This window comes from Procambarus clarkii, chromosome 79 (assembly GCF_040958095.1).
Source record: "Procambarus clarkii isolate CNS0578487 chromosome 79, FALCON_Pclarkii_2.0, whole genome shotgun sequence".
In the NCBI taxonomy this organism is placed as follows: domain Eukaryota; kingdom Metazoa; phylum Arthropoda; class Malacostraca; order Decapoda; family Cambaridae; genus Procambarus; species Procambarus clarkii.
Genome location: NC_091228.1, coordinates 18356497 through 18370191, shown reverse-complemented (window position 1 = coordinate 18370191; position 13695 = coordinate 18356497). Strand labels below are relative to the sequence as shown.

Genomic DNA, 13695 nt, shown 5'->3' with positions numbered 1-13695 from the left:
TCTGCTTTAGCTTGTCGGGTTGGTGACGTCGTCAACTTTTGAGTTGTGTGGGGAGTGCTCCCATCACGTTACTCTTCTGTCTAGCCCTCCTGATGATGTTCGACCTTATCGGGCAGAGACGGCTATGTCTCTAAACTCATATTTATTTAGTGTTATAGCAGTCAAGGTTTTTTGTCCGTTTAGATGCTCGGGAGCAGCTCAATTTGACTTTTAGGGAATTGGATTTGGAGGCATTCGTCAGTTCAATTTTGGCTTCATTCACACCGTTTTCATCCCCGTTGGGCAAGGAAGAGCAGGTGCGGAAAGTGCTTCTCTGCTTTTCCCCCGACCTGCTTCCGGTCCTAAAGCATCTGAGGGTTCTAGGGTCAGGGCAGAGTTTAGTTCGTGTTTGTGGCTTCGGGATTGCCCCTACTGATTCGGGCGAGGAGGCAATTGAGCCTGTTGGTACTGCTGTGGCTTCTAGGCCCTCTTAGCAGCTGGCCCCCCTCTCTTGAAGCTTTTGCCCTGGACTCTGCTGTTCTTTCACGAACAAACAGTGGGTGTGGACAATGGCTATGTCCCGAGATCTTCTACTTCAGTTTGTTGGAGGTGGTGGGAGGAGGGGAGGGGGTGAGTCTGAATTGGGATCATGGGTTCCTTTTGATTCATTGTGTTTCTTAGTGTCTTCCAGGGAGGGTCTTCTGTTGCTGGGAGTGGGGTTTTCATACCCCTTCTTTCTTGTATAAGTTGGATTTGAGTGTGACTTCCCTAGGCTTTGCTTTCGGGTACCCTTGTGTATGCAGGTGGGGGGAAAGCATCCTTCCGAATGTTTCCTTCCTCACTGCTTTCCCCTTTCAGAGGCTCATGAGACACTTTTCATGTACCTCCTGCATGATCCAGTTTATAACTCATTGACTGACCCTGCCTCCTTTTAAATAGGGTCCTTTTCTCTTTATTGGGTATGTTACAAGATATTGGGGCCATCTGTGGCGCTAGTGGCTTGGTCACAAGCACCTCTTTTGGCTTCTTCATCTTTGAGTCATAAGTTCTGTGCTTGCATTGCTTGCAAGGCGACGTCTGAGGATTCACACCTGAGGCACTACAAAAACCATTTGGGTTTGTGACATTTTCTTTGTCACAATCGACTTGAGAATGGTCCAGGATGGACCGAAACATGGTCGTCTCTTTACTTTCTAGTGAGTGGTTTGGTCAACATATTTCAGCCATGTTATTGTGACTCCTTGTCTGCATACATTTATGTCTCTCCTACTCTGACAGGGTAAGATAGCTGATTTAGAAACTAGTGTGTTATTAAGCACTTAACCACTGAAGGTTGTTAAGATGCTTTTACAAGCTCAGGTAATATAGTTACATCACATACATACATTGTATAATTGATACATTACATGGTCAGTCATAGGTACAAGTCCAGTATATCATCAAGTGTTCCAGTATTCATATAGAAGTTACAGAGTTCAGCATACCTCAGCCCAGGAGGGCGAAAGTCAGACAATATGGGACATTCTACAATATAATTTTCAAGGGAGTGCATGTTTTCTCTTTAACAAAGTTGACACATTGTGTTCTCGACATTTGGGTTTTGAGAAAACTGCCAGATACATCTATATCCCAGGCGTATTCTGGCCACTATAACATCACATTGCTGAGTTCTTGCTCTATTAGTCCCATATGTGAATGTCTCCTCACGATATTTATCATAATGTTTAATGCTACATCTTTCAGGTCTTTGTGAATTTGTTAGGTCAGTAAGATTTTCATTAGGTATTTAAGTATTCTCTTTGTCACTGCTAATGAAACACCCATATCAATTTCTACCACTGGTTTTCTACAGGCTGCCTGGTGTGGGACTCTCGGTTGGAAGCACTAATGTGGTACTTTAGCCATTAAAGTTTGGTAAAGCACATCACATGTGCTTTGGGTGGCTATGTTTTTACTCACTGGCTGACTTGTTTGTGAACTGGTTGGTTGTAGTCCTCAGTTGCCTTTGCAGGTTTAGAAAAAAATATTTTCTTTCTTGCTGTTCTCAAATTATCCAATAAATTGTGTGTACCTATATTGAAAGGGTGCCGGTAGTACAGTCGGGTTCGTTCTATACGCACAATCAAGAATTCCGAGTTCGAATCACTGGTGGGACAGAAATGGCTGGGCACATTTCCTTTCACCTAAAGCCTCTGTTCACCTAGCAGCAAGTAGGTACTAATGAGTTAGTCTGCTTGTTTGTGAGGTTGCATCCTGAGCGGGGTCAGGAATTCAACCCTGGGGGGTAGGGGGGAACCTCAATAAAAGCCTAATGTGTATATACTCTGGTATATACTCTGGTTTCTTGTCCCCCGACACAGTTAATTATTGTTATTATAATAATTATTATTATATTATTAACACCTTTTTGGGATTATATTATCTTGGCTTGATATTAGTTATAAATTATTATTACTAAAAAATTTGGATTCTCTCAATTTGTTTGAAAGCAGTTCAAGATGTTTAGGATGTCAGGTTTTGTTGAGGATCTATCTTGAGATGATTTCGGGGCGTAGCGTCTCCGCGGCCCAGTCCTCAACCAGGCCTACTTTTTTGTTACACACCCCCAGGAAGCAGCCCATAGCAACTGTATAAATTCAATGTACCTATACTGGTACAGGTACCTATTTACTGCTGGGTGAACAGGGGCATGAGGGTGAAAGAAACTCTGCCCATTTGCCTACACTGGGGATCGAACCCGGAACCTCAGGACTATGAGTCCCGAGCTCTGTTCACTTAGCTGTCAGGATTGCATAACTTTTGTTGGTGAATGCCTTGTGGTTTGTCTACATATAGCTTGGTCAGAGCACGTGGTCTCTTGGTACCAGTGGCCTATGGTTATAATCCTGTAATTTCTATACCGTATCTCAGTGGATTATTTTGCATGTGTCGTGCTAAAGGTTTGACAGATTACTAGTCTGTAACTTGGGGAGATTCCAAGGGGTACCCTCCCAGAAAGAATAATATAGTGGTATAATGGTATATAATTTCTGTAATTATATATCAGTAATTATTGTGCTGTATTCATAATAAATAGTAAGACATTGTTAATCATAACTCCAGTGATTTATTCTATGAATCATCATAGTTATGGCTTGATTGAACTCGTTTATCAGTAACTTCAGTTTACGACAGAAATATAAATCTTTAGCTTGAAACTTATAATGTATTTATTTCAGGTTGCAGAATATGCATTTGTTGTGTTCATGAGCTTGGAACTGGGGCTGAAGATCCTGGCCGACGGTTTACTCTTCACACCTAAAGCCTTGATCCGGGATATGGCAGGAGTGTTGGATCTCTTCATCTATACGGTATGTATTTTCTGGAGGCAGCCCATTGTGGCTTCCTGAAGCTATCTTCCTGAGATTACTTCATACTAAAAGATCACATCAGTTGCAAAAAGTTCTGTTTGGTGTCTATTGGGAACCAGAGACAGAACCTGGCTCACCTCATAAGATACGCATGGAGCTGGTGACAATCCACTTCCTCACCAGAAAAAAAGCCTCCAGAAAGTCAGCGCAGCTTTACAGACAACTAGAGAACTCAAAGAAAACGAAGCCTTGAGGATCACCAAGCAACTAAACAAACAAGTCACACAGAACCAAGGATTCACTCAAATAAACTTGAAACTCATTACATTCCTTTCACCTGGGCTCTTGGAGACTCGAACCATGAACCCTGCACATGTGAGGCAGAAGCTCTATCCACTGGGCTATGAGTATTCTTAATAGGGAAAGATTCCAGGAGTAACATCCTGCTGCCAAACTGGAATTTACAACTTTCCTGACTACTACTGAAGCTCAGAGGAATTAATGATGTACTTATAATGTATTTATTTCATTATGGGGGTGGGTACTCTTCTCCGTTTATTCACCCCTCTTCTTTGGGACGGGACTTCTCCGTCATGTTCCCCTCTTCACGGGGTTCTGCATGACTGTTGGTCTCGAGAGCGACTGTGCCTTTCTGTGCCTTCATGCTTAGGGCTTGTTTCTATGTGTTTCGAAGGTTCAGGAAGGTTTTCGCTTCTTCCCCGTATTATTGGATCGTCTGTCGTCGTCTGGTCTGGCTTCCCTCCATAGTCCTTTCTCGGGTTTGTTGGGCCTATTCCGTGCTTCTTCTTGGTTTTCGGTCCTGTCTCGTTGTTTTGTAATTCTCTTCTTTCCGTGCTTTGTCTCGGCACTGTTCGTTTTCTTCGCATACTCCTAGTTGGAACTTCCCCGCCGAACGGGTTATGCGGTCGGACCTTGTATTCTGCGCATGTGCCGTGGGAGTTTGTTTTGGTTTGGGCGGTGTGCACCAGTGCTGGTGTTTTGCGTCCTTTTCTCTCGGGTGCTTTGCCTCTCGCTCTTCTCCATTCTCCAGTCTGTGCCCTGTATCTAATGGAGTGTTCTGGATTGCAGCTATGGGGAGGACGTTGGGGTTTTCCCTGTGTTATGGGTGTGGGGTGCCTCCTTCGCCTCTACCCTGCTCTTCTCCTGCGTGTGTAGCTCTGGCTTTCTTTCCCTGGTGGTGCTCCCGGAATCTTCTTGGCTACTTTGTTTTGACACGCTCGTGCCCACGTTCGGCAGGTGAGTTACTGCAATCTGGTGTCTCTATCAGCCAAACTCTGGTTCGTGGTTTTTGGATACGTATATAAGACCATCAGCACACAGGTGATTGCCGAGGGCGAGTTTTCCCATACGTGGCAACTCCTATTTCTACCCGTCCAGTCCCACTCATATGCATGTCCAACCCATGCTTAAGTCAATCAAGGGGCCCCACCTCATCCATGTTATGAAGTACAATGGTTGAGGTGCAGGTTATGTGGTAAATGTTATTGTGTCAGGATGTCGTGAGGTGACATTTTGCTGCAGTTTTGAGATTGGGGATGCGTGTTGGTGATTGATTGTGGCGTTTTTCGTGGTCTTATCTGGGGTCTCTTATTCCTTCCCATCTTGGAGTGCCTGGCTTAGCCCTTCCATGTACAGTATCCACTCAATTTAACGGCCTATATGGGGCTGTACCCTGGTCGTTATTTCCGGAGCTCCGGTATTTCTGAAGTTAAGATGTCGGTAATTTTTCAAGTAACATTTAGGTAGGATATATTTTATACTGTATAACAAGTGGACATGTGGACCATACAACAAGTGAGCCATATTACCCAAACACCTCCCTCCCTCCAAATGTCTTCCATCCCCTCCCTCCAAATGTCTTCCATCCCCTCCCTCAATGTCTTCCATCCCTTCCTCAATGTCTTCCATCCCTTCCTCAATGTCTTCCATCCCTTTCTCAATGTCTTCCATCCCCTCCCTCATTGTCTTCCATCCCTTCCTCAATGTCTTCCATCCCTTCCTCAATGTCTTCCATCCCCTCCCTCAATGTCTTCCATCCCCTCCCTCAATGTCTTCCATCCCCTCCCTCAATGTCTTCCATCCCCTCCCTCAATGTCTTCCATCCCGTCCTCAATGTCTTCCATTCCCTCCCTCGATGTCTTCCATCCCTTCCTCAATGTCTTCCATCCCTTCCTCAATATCTTCCAACCCTCCCTCTATGTCTTTCATCCCTCTCTCAATGTCTTCCATCCCTTCCTCGCTGCCTTCCTCATAACATGAGAATAGCAGGCGATGGAGGAAGGAGCTACTAACGGGGTCGAGGGAGCTACTATAACGGGGTCGAGGCCTGGCTACCCGGACATCTGTCGGCTCCTGCTTGCAGACGCCAACTGTGCATAATTCATAAATAAAACTATATTTGTTTAATTAATAAATAGGAAACCGTAAAACATGTTAATGATTAATAATGTATAGTAATATACGAAAATTAACATATTTTGGCATAAATATTTTACAACTAAGATTTATAATTTTAATACAGTATGGGTAAGGGGTTTGGCACCATCGCCTTGGTTAGCAATTCTGCCCTCCATCTTCCTTACCACCACCCCTCTCCCTGCCTCCTTCAACACCACCCCTCTCCCTGCCTCCCTCAACACCACCCCTCTCCCTGCCTCCCTCAACACCACCCCTCTCCCTGCCTCCCTCAACACCACCCCTCTCCCTGCCTCCCTCAACACTACCCCTCTCCCTGCCTCCCTCAACACCACTCCTCTTCCTACCTGCCTCAACACCACCCCCTCTCCCTGCCTTCCCTGCCTCCCTCAACACCACCACTCTCCCTACCTCCCTCAACACCACCACTCTCCCTACCTCCCTCAACACCACCCCTCTCCCTACCTCCCTCAACACCACCCCTCTCCCTCTCAATGCTTCCCTCCATCAATCACTGCCTTCCATCTCTCCCTCAATGCCTTGGAGGTCGGTAGCCTGTTGCCATGTGAGGGGCCGCCGATGCCAAAACAAACGCAATACGACCTTCGGTAATATCAACCGCCAGACCGGTATATGAGAGTCCATATACCGGTCTTTCAAACTGGTCGTTATTACCGGCAGATTGGTATAAAAGAGGCCGTTAAATTGAGTGAATTAAATTTCAAATCAAATCAAATCAAATCAAATCAAATGTTTATTTAGGTAAGGTACATACATACAAGAGATTTTACAAAAAGTGATGGATTTATAGATAGGGCTAGTAAATACAATGCCTAAAGCCACTATTACGCAAAGCGTTTCGGGCATGAAAAACTTAAATGACTAAAGCTTAATACTAATTGAGCATTAAGAGTAAAATGAAAACATGAAATGAAAACATTGCTGAAAAAGCAGCACAAATACAATTCTGTCGATAAACAGCGCTCTCTAAAAAAAACCCAGACATTGGTTGACAATAGAGGGGTAAGGTAGGTTACCGGGAATTTATTAGGTATCGCTTCGTTTTTATCTTAAACTGGTTGAGAGAGGTACAGTCTTTAACATGGTTGGGAAGGTCATTCCACAATCTGGGTCCCTTGATTTGTAGAGCATTTCTAGTTTGATTAAGTCGTACTCTAGGAATATCAAAACTATTTATTTCTGGTGTGGTGCTCATGGGTTCTGTTACAACCTTATATGAAGCTTTTGAGGTCAGGATTGGCATTACAGTTTAGCATTTTATATATGTATAATACACATGAGAGAATGTGCAGTGACTTAATGTCTAACATATTCAGAGATTTGAGTAGGGGTACCGAGTGATGTCTGGGGCCAGAGTTGGATATTGTCCTAATAGCAGCTTTGTGTTGAGTAATTAGAGGACGTAAATGATTTTGGGTAGTAGAGCCCCAAGCACAAATACCATAGTTGAGATATGGATAGCTGAGGGAGTAATAGAGAGTCACCAGGGCAGGGCGGGGTACATAATATCTGATCTTAGAAAGAATACCAACAGTTTTTGAAACTTTTTTTGATATATTTAGAATGTGTCCCTGGAAATTCAGCTTGTGGTCAATGAGAATGCCAAAGAATTTGCCATCTAATTTGTTACAAATTTGGGTATTATTTACTTTGAGATTTATTTGATTAGAGGATTTATTGCCAAACAGAATATAGAAAGTTTTGTCAATGTTAAGGGTGAGTTTGTTGGCAGTTAGCCAAAGATGGACTTTATTTAGCTCAGTATTTATTGTGGCATTTAGAGCAAGGGGGTCAGGACTGGAGTAAATGAAGGTTGTGTCGTCAGCAAATAGAATTGGTTTGAGGTGTTGGGAGGCATTTGGAAGGTCATTAATGTAGATAAGAAAGAGGAGAGGGCCACGTATGCTGCCCTGAGGAACACCAATGTTGATGGGTAGGGTGGGAGAAATTAAATTATTCACAGAAACATACTGGAGCCTGTCAGTAAGGTAGGATTTGAGGTATTGCAGGGAGTGTCCTCTGACTCCATAATGATGTAATTTAAGAAGAAGGTTTTGGTGGTTGACGGTGTCAAAAGCCTTACACAGGTCCACAAATAACCCAACAGGGAACTCATTTTTATCAAGAGCTGTATGAATCGAGTTAAGCATACTAATAAGTGCATCGTTAGTGCTTTTTTCTGTGGGGAGCCCCGGAGGCTCCCTGGAGCTTATCGGGCTAATGTGTGTTATGTTAGACCGGGACATTAGCTAAGGAGTTCAGACCTACCAGGGACCAGCGCCAGAACCTGGCCCCTTCAGAGAGGTTTCAGGGAGCAATGGCCCTGGAAAACCCCATATGGTTGGGGGTTTTCCTTATCTGCCATCGACCGGGGTTAGGCACCCAGAAAGGTAGGCGTAACAAAACAAACCCCACATGGTAAGAAACTACAACAAAAACCGAACAGAGAGGTAGAAAACTCCCTACAATCCCAAGGAAACAAGCAAACAAGCAAACATCACACTTTACTGCCGCGCCGATCGTCCGCGCAGCCCTCCCCACCCCGGGAGGGGGAGGGGGGAGCCCCGGACCTACCGCGCCGGCTGCCAAGCTTCAGTTCGTTTGCTAATGTCAACCGGGATTGACGCTTCTCTGGCCTCAGTTTCCTAGGCGGTGTTTGCCTTGTGTGGCGTTCACTGCCGTGTGTTGTGGTGTGCGGTGGCCAGGAGTACTTCATCAGTGCCGGGGCTGCATGTGCTTAGTGGCTGACTTCCCTAAGCGCCCTGTGAGTACTGCCCTTGCGTTACAGGGTTATCTTCCCTGGGGCGTTCGGGAACCATTCCCGTAGAGGTTCTTGCTGCTCGGCATTTGCCTCGCCCTTGGGGCCAGCTGGGGCTTGGGGCCCTTGTTTGGCCCTGGGTAGGGATTGGTATTGTGCTGGTTAGGGCGTCAAGGTGTTGCGCAGCCTGCCACCTAAGCGGCGGCCGGTTTCTGTTGCCTCTGGAGACGGTGTACTTTTGCGGGGTTTTTCTTTTGTTTTTCATTTTCTTGCCTGGTGGGGGTCTGCCTAAGGTGGTTATAGTTCCACTGGTAGTGTTTGGCGGCCCTCTGCTAGGCCCCCGTGCTTGTACACGTCTCAGGGGTTTTCAGTGCTATAATCTACCCTCTTGTTATGTTTGGGTTTCTTAACCGGTTAGCAACACCTTGCCCGGGCTTCCCGTAGTTGTTACCCTACGGGCCCTGGAAACCCCTGTCTGGGCTCGGGGGACCATTGAATGTGTCTTCCGGGTTCCAACCCGTCTTGAACGGGATCGTTGGTTGCTGTTCCCTTGTCTCCGGGTGACAGTCGCCATTTTTACCTCCGTCATGCTGCCTGTTGGGTCACTGACACCTTGACCCGGAGTCTTGCGAGTGATTCTCTGCTTGTTCTCCAGTACTCTCCTGATGTTATTACTGTTCAGAGTACAGGCGGCATCCGTGTTGCAAGCTAGGTTAGGTTGCTGCAACATGCTAGGTTGGTTTCCCACTCGAATGCCCGTGGCCGCCCCGTTTGGTTAGGTGCTGCTCGCCCCTTTCTCTCCATGTTCCCGGCTCCGGACCGTCTGCGGGTTTCGGGGTCGGGGCGGGGTTCAGTTGCGGCAGAGACTCGGGCGGTTTTCGGGGGATGCCCCGTTCGGGTTGGGGACGGAGGTTTGAGCCTGTGCCTCCTGCCCAGGCTTCTGGGTCTTACCAGCGGCCCTTTCTTGTTGCCTTTCCCATGGGCTCTTGCTTTTCTTTAAGGGCGGAGGACTTGGAGGACGGCTCTGCCCCGGGGCCTCTGTTGTTGGTTCCCGGGGCTGTGGGGGTTGCCTGCTAGCAGTTCTGGGGCGGTTTTGCCCCTTCAGGGGTTTTTCTGCTGTTGGGCGTCGTTTTTCGCCCTTCCAGTCTGCTAGCTTCCCACATTTGCTGGCGTGTTTTTGTGTATTAAGCGTCAGTCACAGCCCCTGCTGGCGGCCATTTTCGTCTGCCGGTTTCACGGCATGGCCACCAGGGCGGCGTTGCGGTTTGTTTACATGCGTCTGGGTGTGCGAGCGAGCGTCTCTGGTGAGTTTTCAAAAAATTTGCAGGGTTTTTGTTCTCCTGTTGTCGTTTCTTTGTTTTTCTGGTGTTTTCTTGCCGTTGCCTGTTCCTCTGGGAACGTTTGGGTGTTGATTTTGGGTCTGAGCCTCTGGGTTTAGGCTCAGTGCCCCTGGCTGGTATGCTTGCTCCCACACCTTGCCCCTCGGTTTTCGGTCTGTTGGGACCGTTTTCCCAGGGCGTTCTGCTGGGGTCTGTGCTTTGCCTTTTAGTGGTGTTCTCCGCCGGCAAATGTGGTGGTTTGGGCTCCCCCTGGTTCGATTCTGGGTTCCTTAGGGTTCCTTGGTTTCGTTCTGGAGGTTTCTTCCTCTTGGGCCCCCTTTTGTGGGTTCAGGGGACTTTGTTTCCTCGTGTGACCCGGTTCTGCCTTTTGGGGTTCCGGGGTCTTCCTGGCTTGCAGACTGAGCTTTTTGGGTCTTGGCACATGTTGTGGTTGTGCTGGGACTTTGTGGTTTTGCTGTCGAGGTGGGCCTTTTGATGCAGTTTTGTGCCTTCTTTGCCTGGCCGGCGTAGTGCTCTTTGCCACTAGTCGGCGGCTTGTGCTTTTACAATATATGTCCTCACCTAGTTGTGCTTGTGGGGGTTGAGCTCTGGCTCCTTGGTCCTGCCTCTCAACCGTCCGTCAACAGGTGTATCGGTTCCTGTGCCTCTTGGGCTCTGTCGTGTCAACATGTGACATTGTATGGGGGTCAGCCTCGTTACTTGTGTGAGGAGTCGCCACATTACTTCTTAGTGCTTTCCCGTTCCCATTCTGACACTCAAAAAAAAAAAAAAAAAAAAACCTAATTAATTCTATCTGTGGCTCTTTTGGGTACTCAGTTTCCACCTGTGTCCCCTAGTGCATGTGCCCCTTATGTTACATAGCCTGTCCTTCTCAACCCTGTCGATTCCCTTGGGTATCTTGTATGTGGTGATCAGGTCTCCCCTCACTTCCTCTTCCAGCGAAGTGTGGTTTCATTCCCGTAGTCTCTCCTCATGACTTCGGTAGTGTACTTTTTCTTTCTGAAGGGGTTCTGTTCCCTTCTCTGTTGACTGGGCGCTGGGGGAGCAGCTTGCTCTGTTGCCTCTCGCTTGGTCCCGCTGTTGGTGGGCGCTTTGGGTTGTCTTCCGGCCTCTGCTGGCGTCGGAGGACGGCTTCTCCCCCTTGGGGGGGGGGTTCAGAGCTGGCGGGGTGGGCTTCTTCCCTGCGCTTCGTCATTTCCTCTTCGTGGGTGCGTGGGGCGTGGTCGATCCGCCCCATCCTTCTGGGCTTCCCGTCTGCTCTTTGCAGTCATGAGCTTTTCCCGTCTGCTCTTTGCAGTCTTGAGCTTTTCCAGTCTGCAGTTCTTCTGGACTACTTCCGTCTGCGCCCTGGATCCTCTGCCCTGCTCGGAGGACTGTTGTCTCCTGTTCGGATTCTGTTAGGGCCGGGTGCATGGATGGTGGACCTGGACCTCCAGGTCACTTCTTGGCACGTTCCTCTCCAGTTTTTCTGGGGCTAGCACGGTTGGTAATTACCTATGTGTACTTACCTAAGTGTAGTTACAGGATGAGAGCTACTCTCGTGGTGTCCCGTCTTCCCAGCACTCTGTCATATAATGCTTTGATTATAATTGTCATATTGTCATATAATGATTGTCATATGTCATAATATGTCTTAATATGATTGTCATACAATGCTTTGGTGGTGGGGCTTCAGGTTTGCTGTTTTTATTGCATTCCCTATTTTGTGAAGGGCACTTTGTATACTCTTTGCATCTTTACCGGGTCTTAGTGCCCTGTCTGCGTCTGAGATTCGGTGTCTGGCCTACCTCGACGACTGGCTGGAGTGGGCTCCCAGTCAGTCCGCTTGTCTGCTCGCCAGGGGATGGTTCTTTCCAGATCGCTGGGTTTGGTTTCCTGGTGATCTGGAGGTTTTACCTTCTGTTTCCGTCCCGGGTTCGGACCTGGGCCTTGTTTCAGGCTCTTGGGCCCCTCATTGTCTTCCCTCCAGAAGTGTTACTGTGGCTGTGGTCCCGCCTTTGGCTGTTCAGGAGGGGGTCCCGGGTTGCTCAGCGGTTGCTTGGGCGGTTGTGCGGGAGTTTGCACTTCGGCGTGCTTGTCTGCCCGCGGAGTCGGGTTTGGCTCCGGCGTCGGTTGGTTCCTACGGAGACTCCACTTCCGCCTCTTGCATTCCTTGGGTTCCTCTGGGGATCTGGTGTTGGTGCTGCGTCACCAGCTTCCTCTTTGGGGTTTTCGGGGTTCCGTGCCTTGGCAGCTCCCCGAGCCTTCGCTCGATGTGTTCACAGATGGGTCATCTCTCGGCTGGGGCTTTGTGACCAGTGCTCACCAGGTCGGCCGAGGTTGATGGAGTCTGTCTGTCCGTCGGGCTCACAGCCCGGTTCAGGTGTTCATGGCTGTCTGGTTTGCGCTTCGGAGGGTTTGGGTCACTAGGTACTCTACCATTCAGCTCTGTTTGGACTGTTCTCTGGTGGTTCTTGCCGGAACCACAGGGGGTTTGGTTAACCGTGTGGTTCGTGTCCGGGGTGTGTCCTGCGTCCTGGTGGACAGCTGTCTCGGTTCATTCCTCTTCGTGGGTTGGCCAGTCGTCGCCGATTCGTTTTGTTGGCTCTGTTGGGCTTATGGACTCCTGGCCATGGACGTCTTCGGGTCGGCGTGGTCTAGGCGTCGCCCGTTTTGTGGCGCCCTTCCCACCTGCGAGGACTTCACGGTGGAGGCTTTCGGCAGGCCTGGTCGAGGTGGGGGGTAGCTGTACCTCTTCTCCCGGTCCAGCTGTTGCTTCGGGTTCTGGCTCTGTTGCAGCCCATTCCCACGAGAACAGTCCTTATGGTTCCACGGTGGCCGGCCCGGCCTTCTTTTCAGACGCTGCTTGATAGGTGTCCGTACCCGGGGCGTTTTTTCCTGAGGCTTCGCCTCTTTCAGCAGGCCGAATCGGTCCTGTCCGTGACTGGTTCGGCCTTCTCTTTGGCTCTTCGCGTCTGGTATTTTGACGCAGGTATCGCCATCTCTATGGTGTTCAGGTGGCTTTGTTGACGGTGTCCCACCTGCGAGCTTCGTCTTGGAGACTGTATGACGTTTATTACGTTTTCTCGCGTTTTGTTTCCCCTCCGGCCTGCTCATGAGTCGCCTGAGCCATCCTGGTCCTTGTTCAGGGTGCCTTCTTCTCTTCCCCTCAGTTTGTGGTAGCCCCTTCGGTTTCAGTTTCCTCCTCTTTGGTACTGGTGGTAGCTTTATTGGTGTGCAGCCTTTCTCTGTCCTGGAGACGGTCGAGACGGCTGCTTTCCGGAGGGGATCTTGGGGTATTGGTACTTGTTTGGTTTGGCCGGGGGGTGCGTCCTGTGTTGTCCAGTTGTGCTTTTTGCTGTTGCCGGCGTACCGTGCCTGGGGATGCGCTGTGGTTGATCCGGTTCCTTCGTTCCCTGTTTTCAGGGCTCGGGTCTCCCGGGTTGTCCGCAGTGTTTTCCTTCTTCCTGCGGTCTGTCTTTGCGCCCGTGCTGTTCAGACGTTTGCAGCAATTGCTGCCGTGTTGGTGACGTCTCGGGCTCATTTCGGGCGCAGGGAATTGTGGGTCGCACAGGTTTTTGGCCGCCCATCCATATGTGCGTCTGTTCTTGGGCGTTCTTGTTGCCTTGGGTCGCAGGTTTGCGACCGGTTGTCTTGGCTTTGCGTTGCAGAGTTTGTGGCGGCCGCCTCCCGGGTTAGCCCTTTCTTTTCCTTCTCTTTGGGTATGAAGCTCCAGGGAGCCGTAGGGGCTCCCCACAGAAAACCAGCGTTGAATGTAATGAAACGCCATTTTCTGGGTGAGCCCCGGAGGCTCCCTGGAAACCCTCCCTCC

At 48.9% G+C, this 13695-nt stretch overlaps 1 protein-coding gene across 3 annotated transcripts in view; it reads left to right on the top strand.

The window, feature by feature from the left end:
- na (sodium leak channel non-selective protein na) overlaps positions 1 to 13695 on the top strand; it is a 631552-nt gene that overhangs the window by 302681 nt on the left and 315176 nt on the right. For all 3 annotated transcript variants that reach the window (XM_069314566.1, XM_069314565.1, XM_069314567.1), the window contains exon 18: positions 3198 to 3329. In XM_069314566.1, the coding sequence (XP_069170667.1) occupies positions 3198 to 3329 (132 nt within the window). The remainder of the gene's footprint in view (positions 1 to 3197; positions 3330 to 13695) is intronic.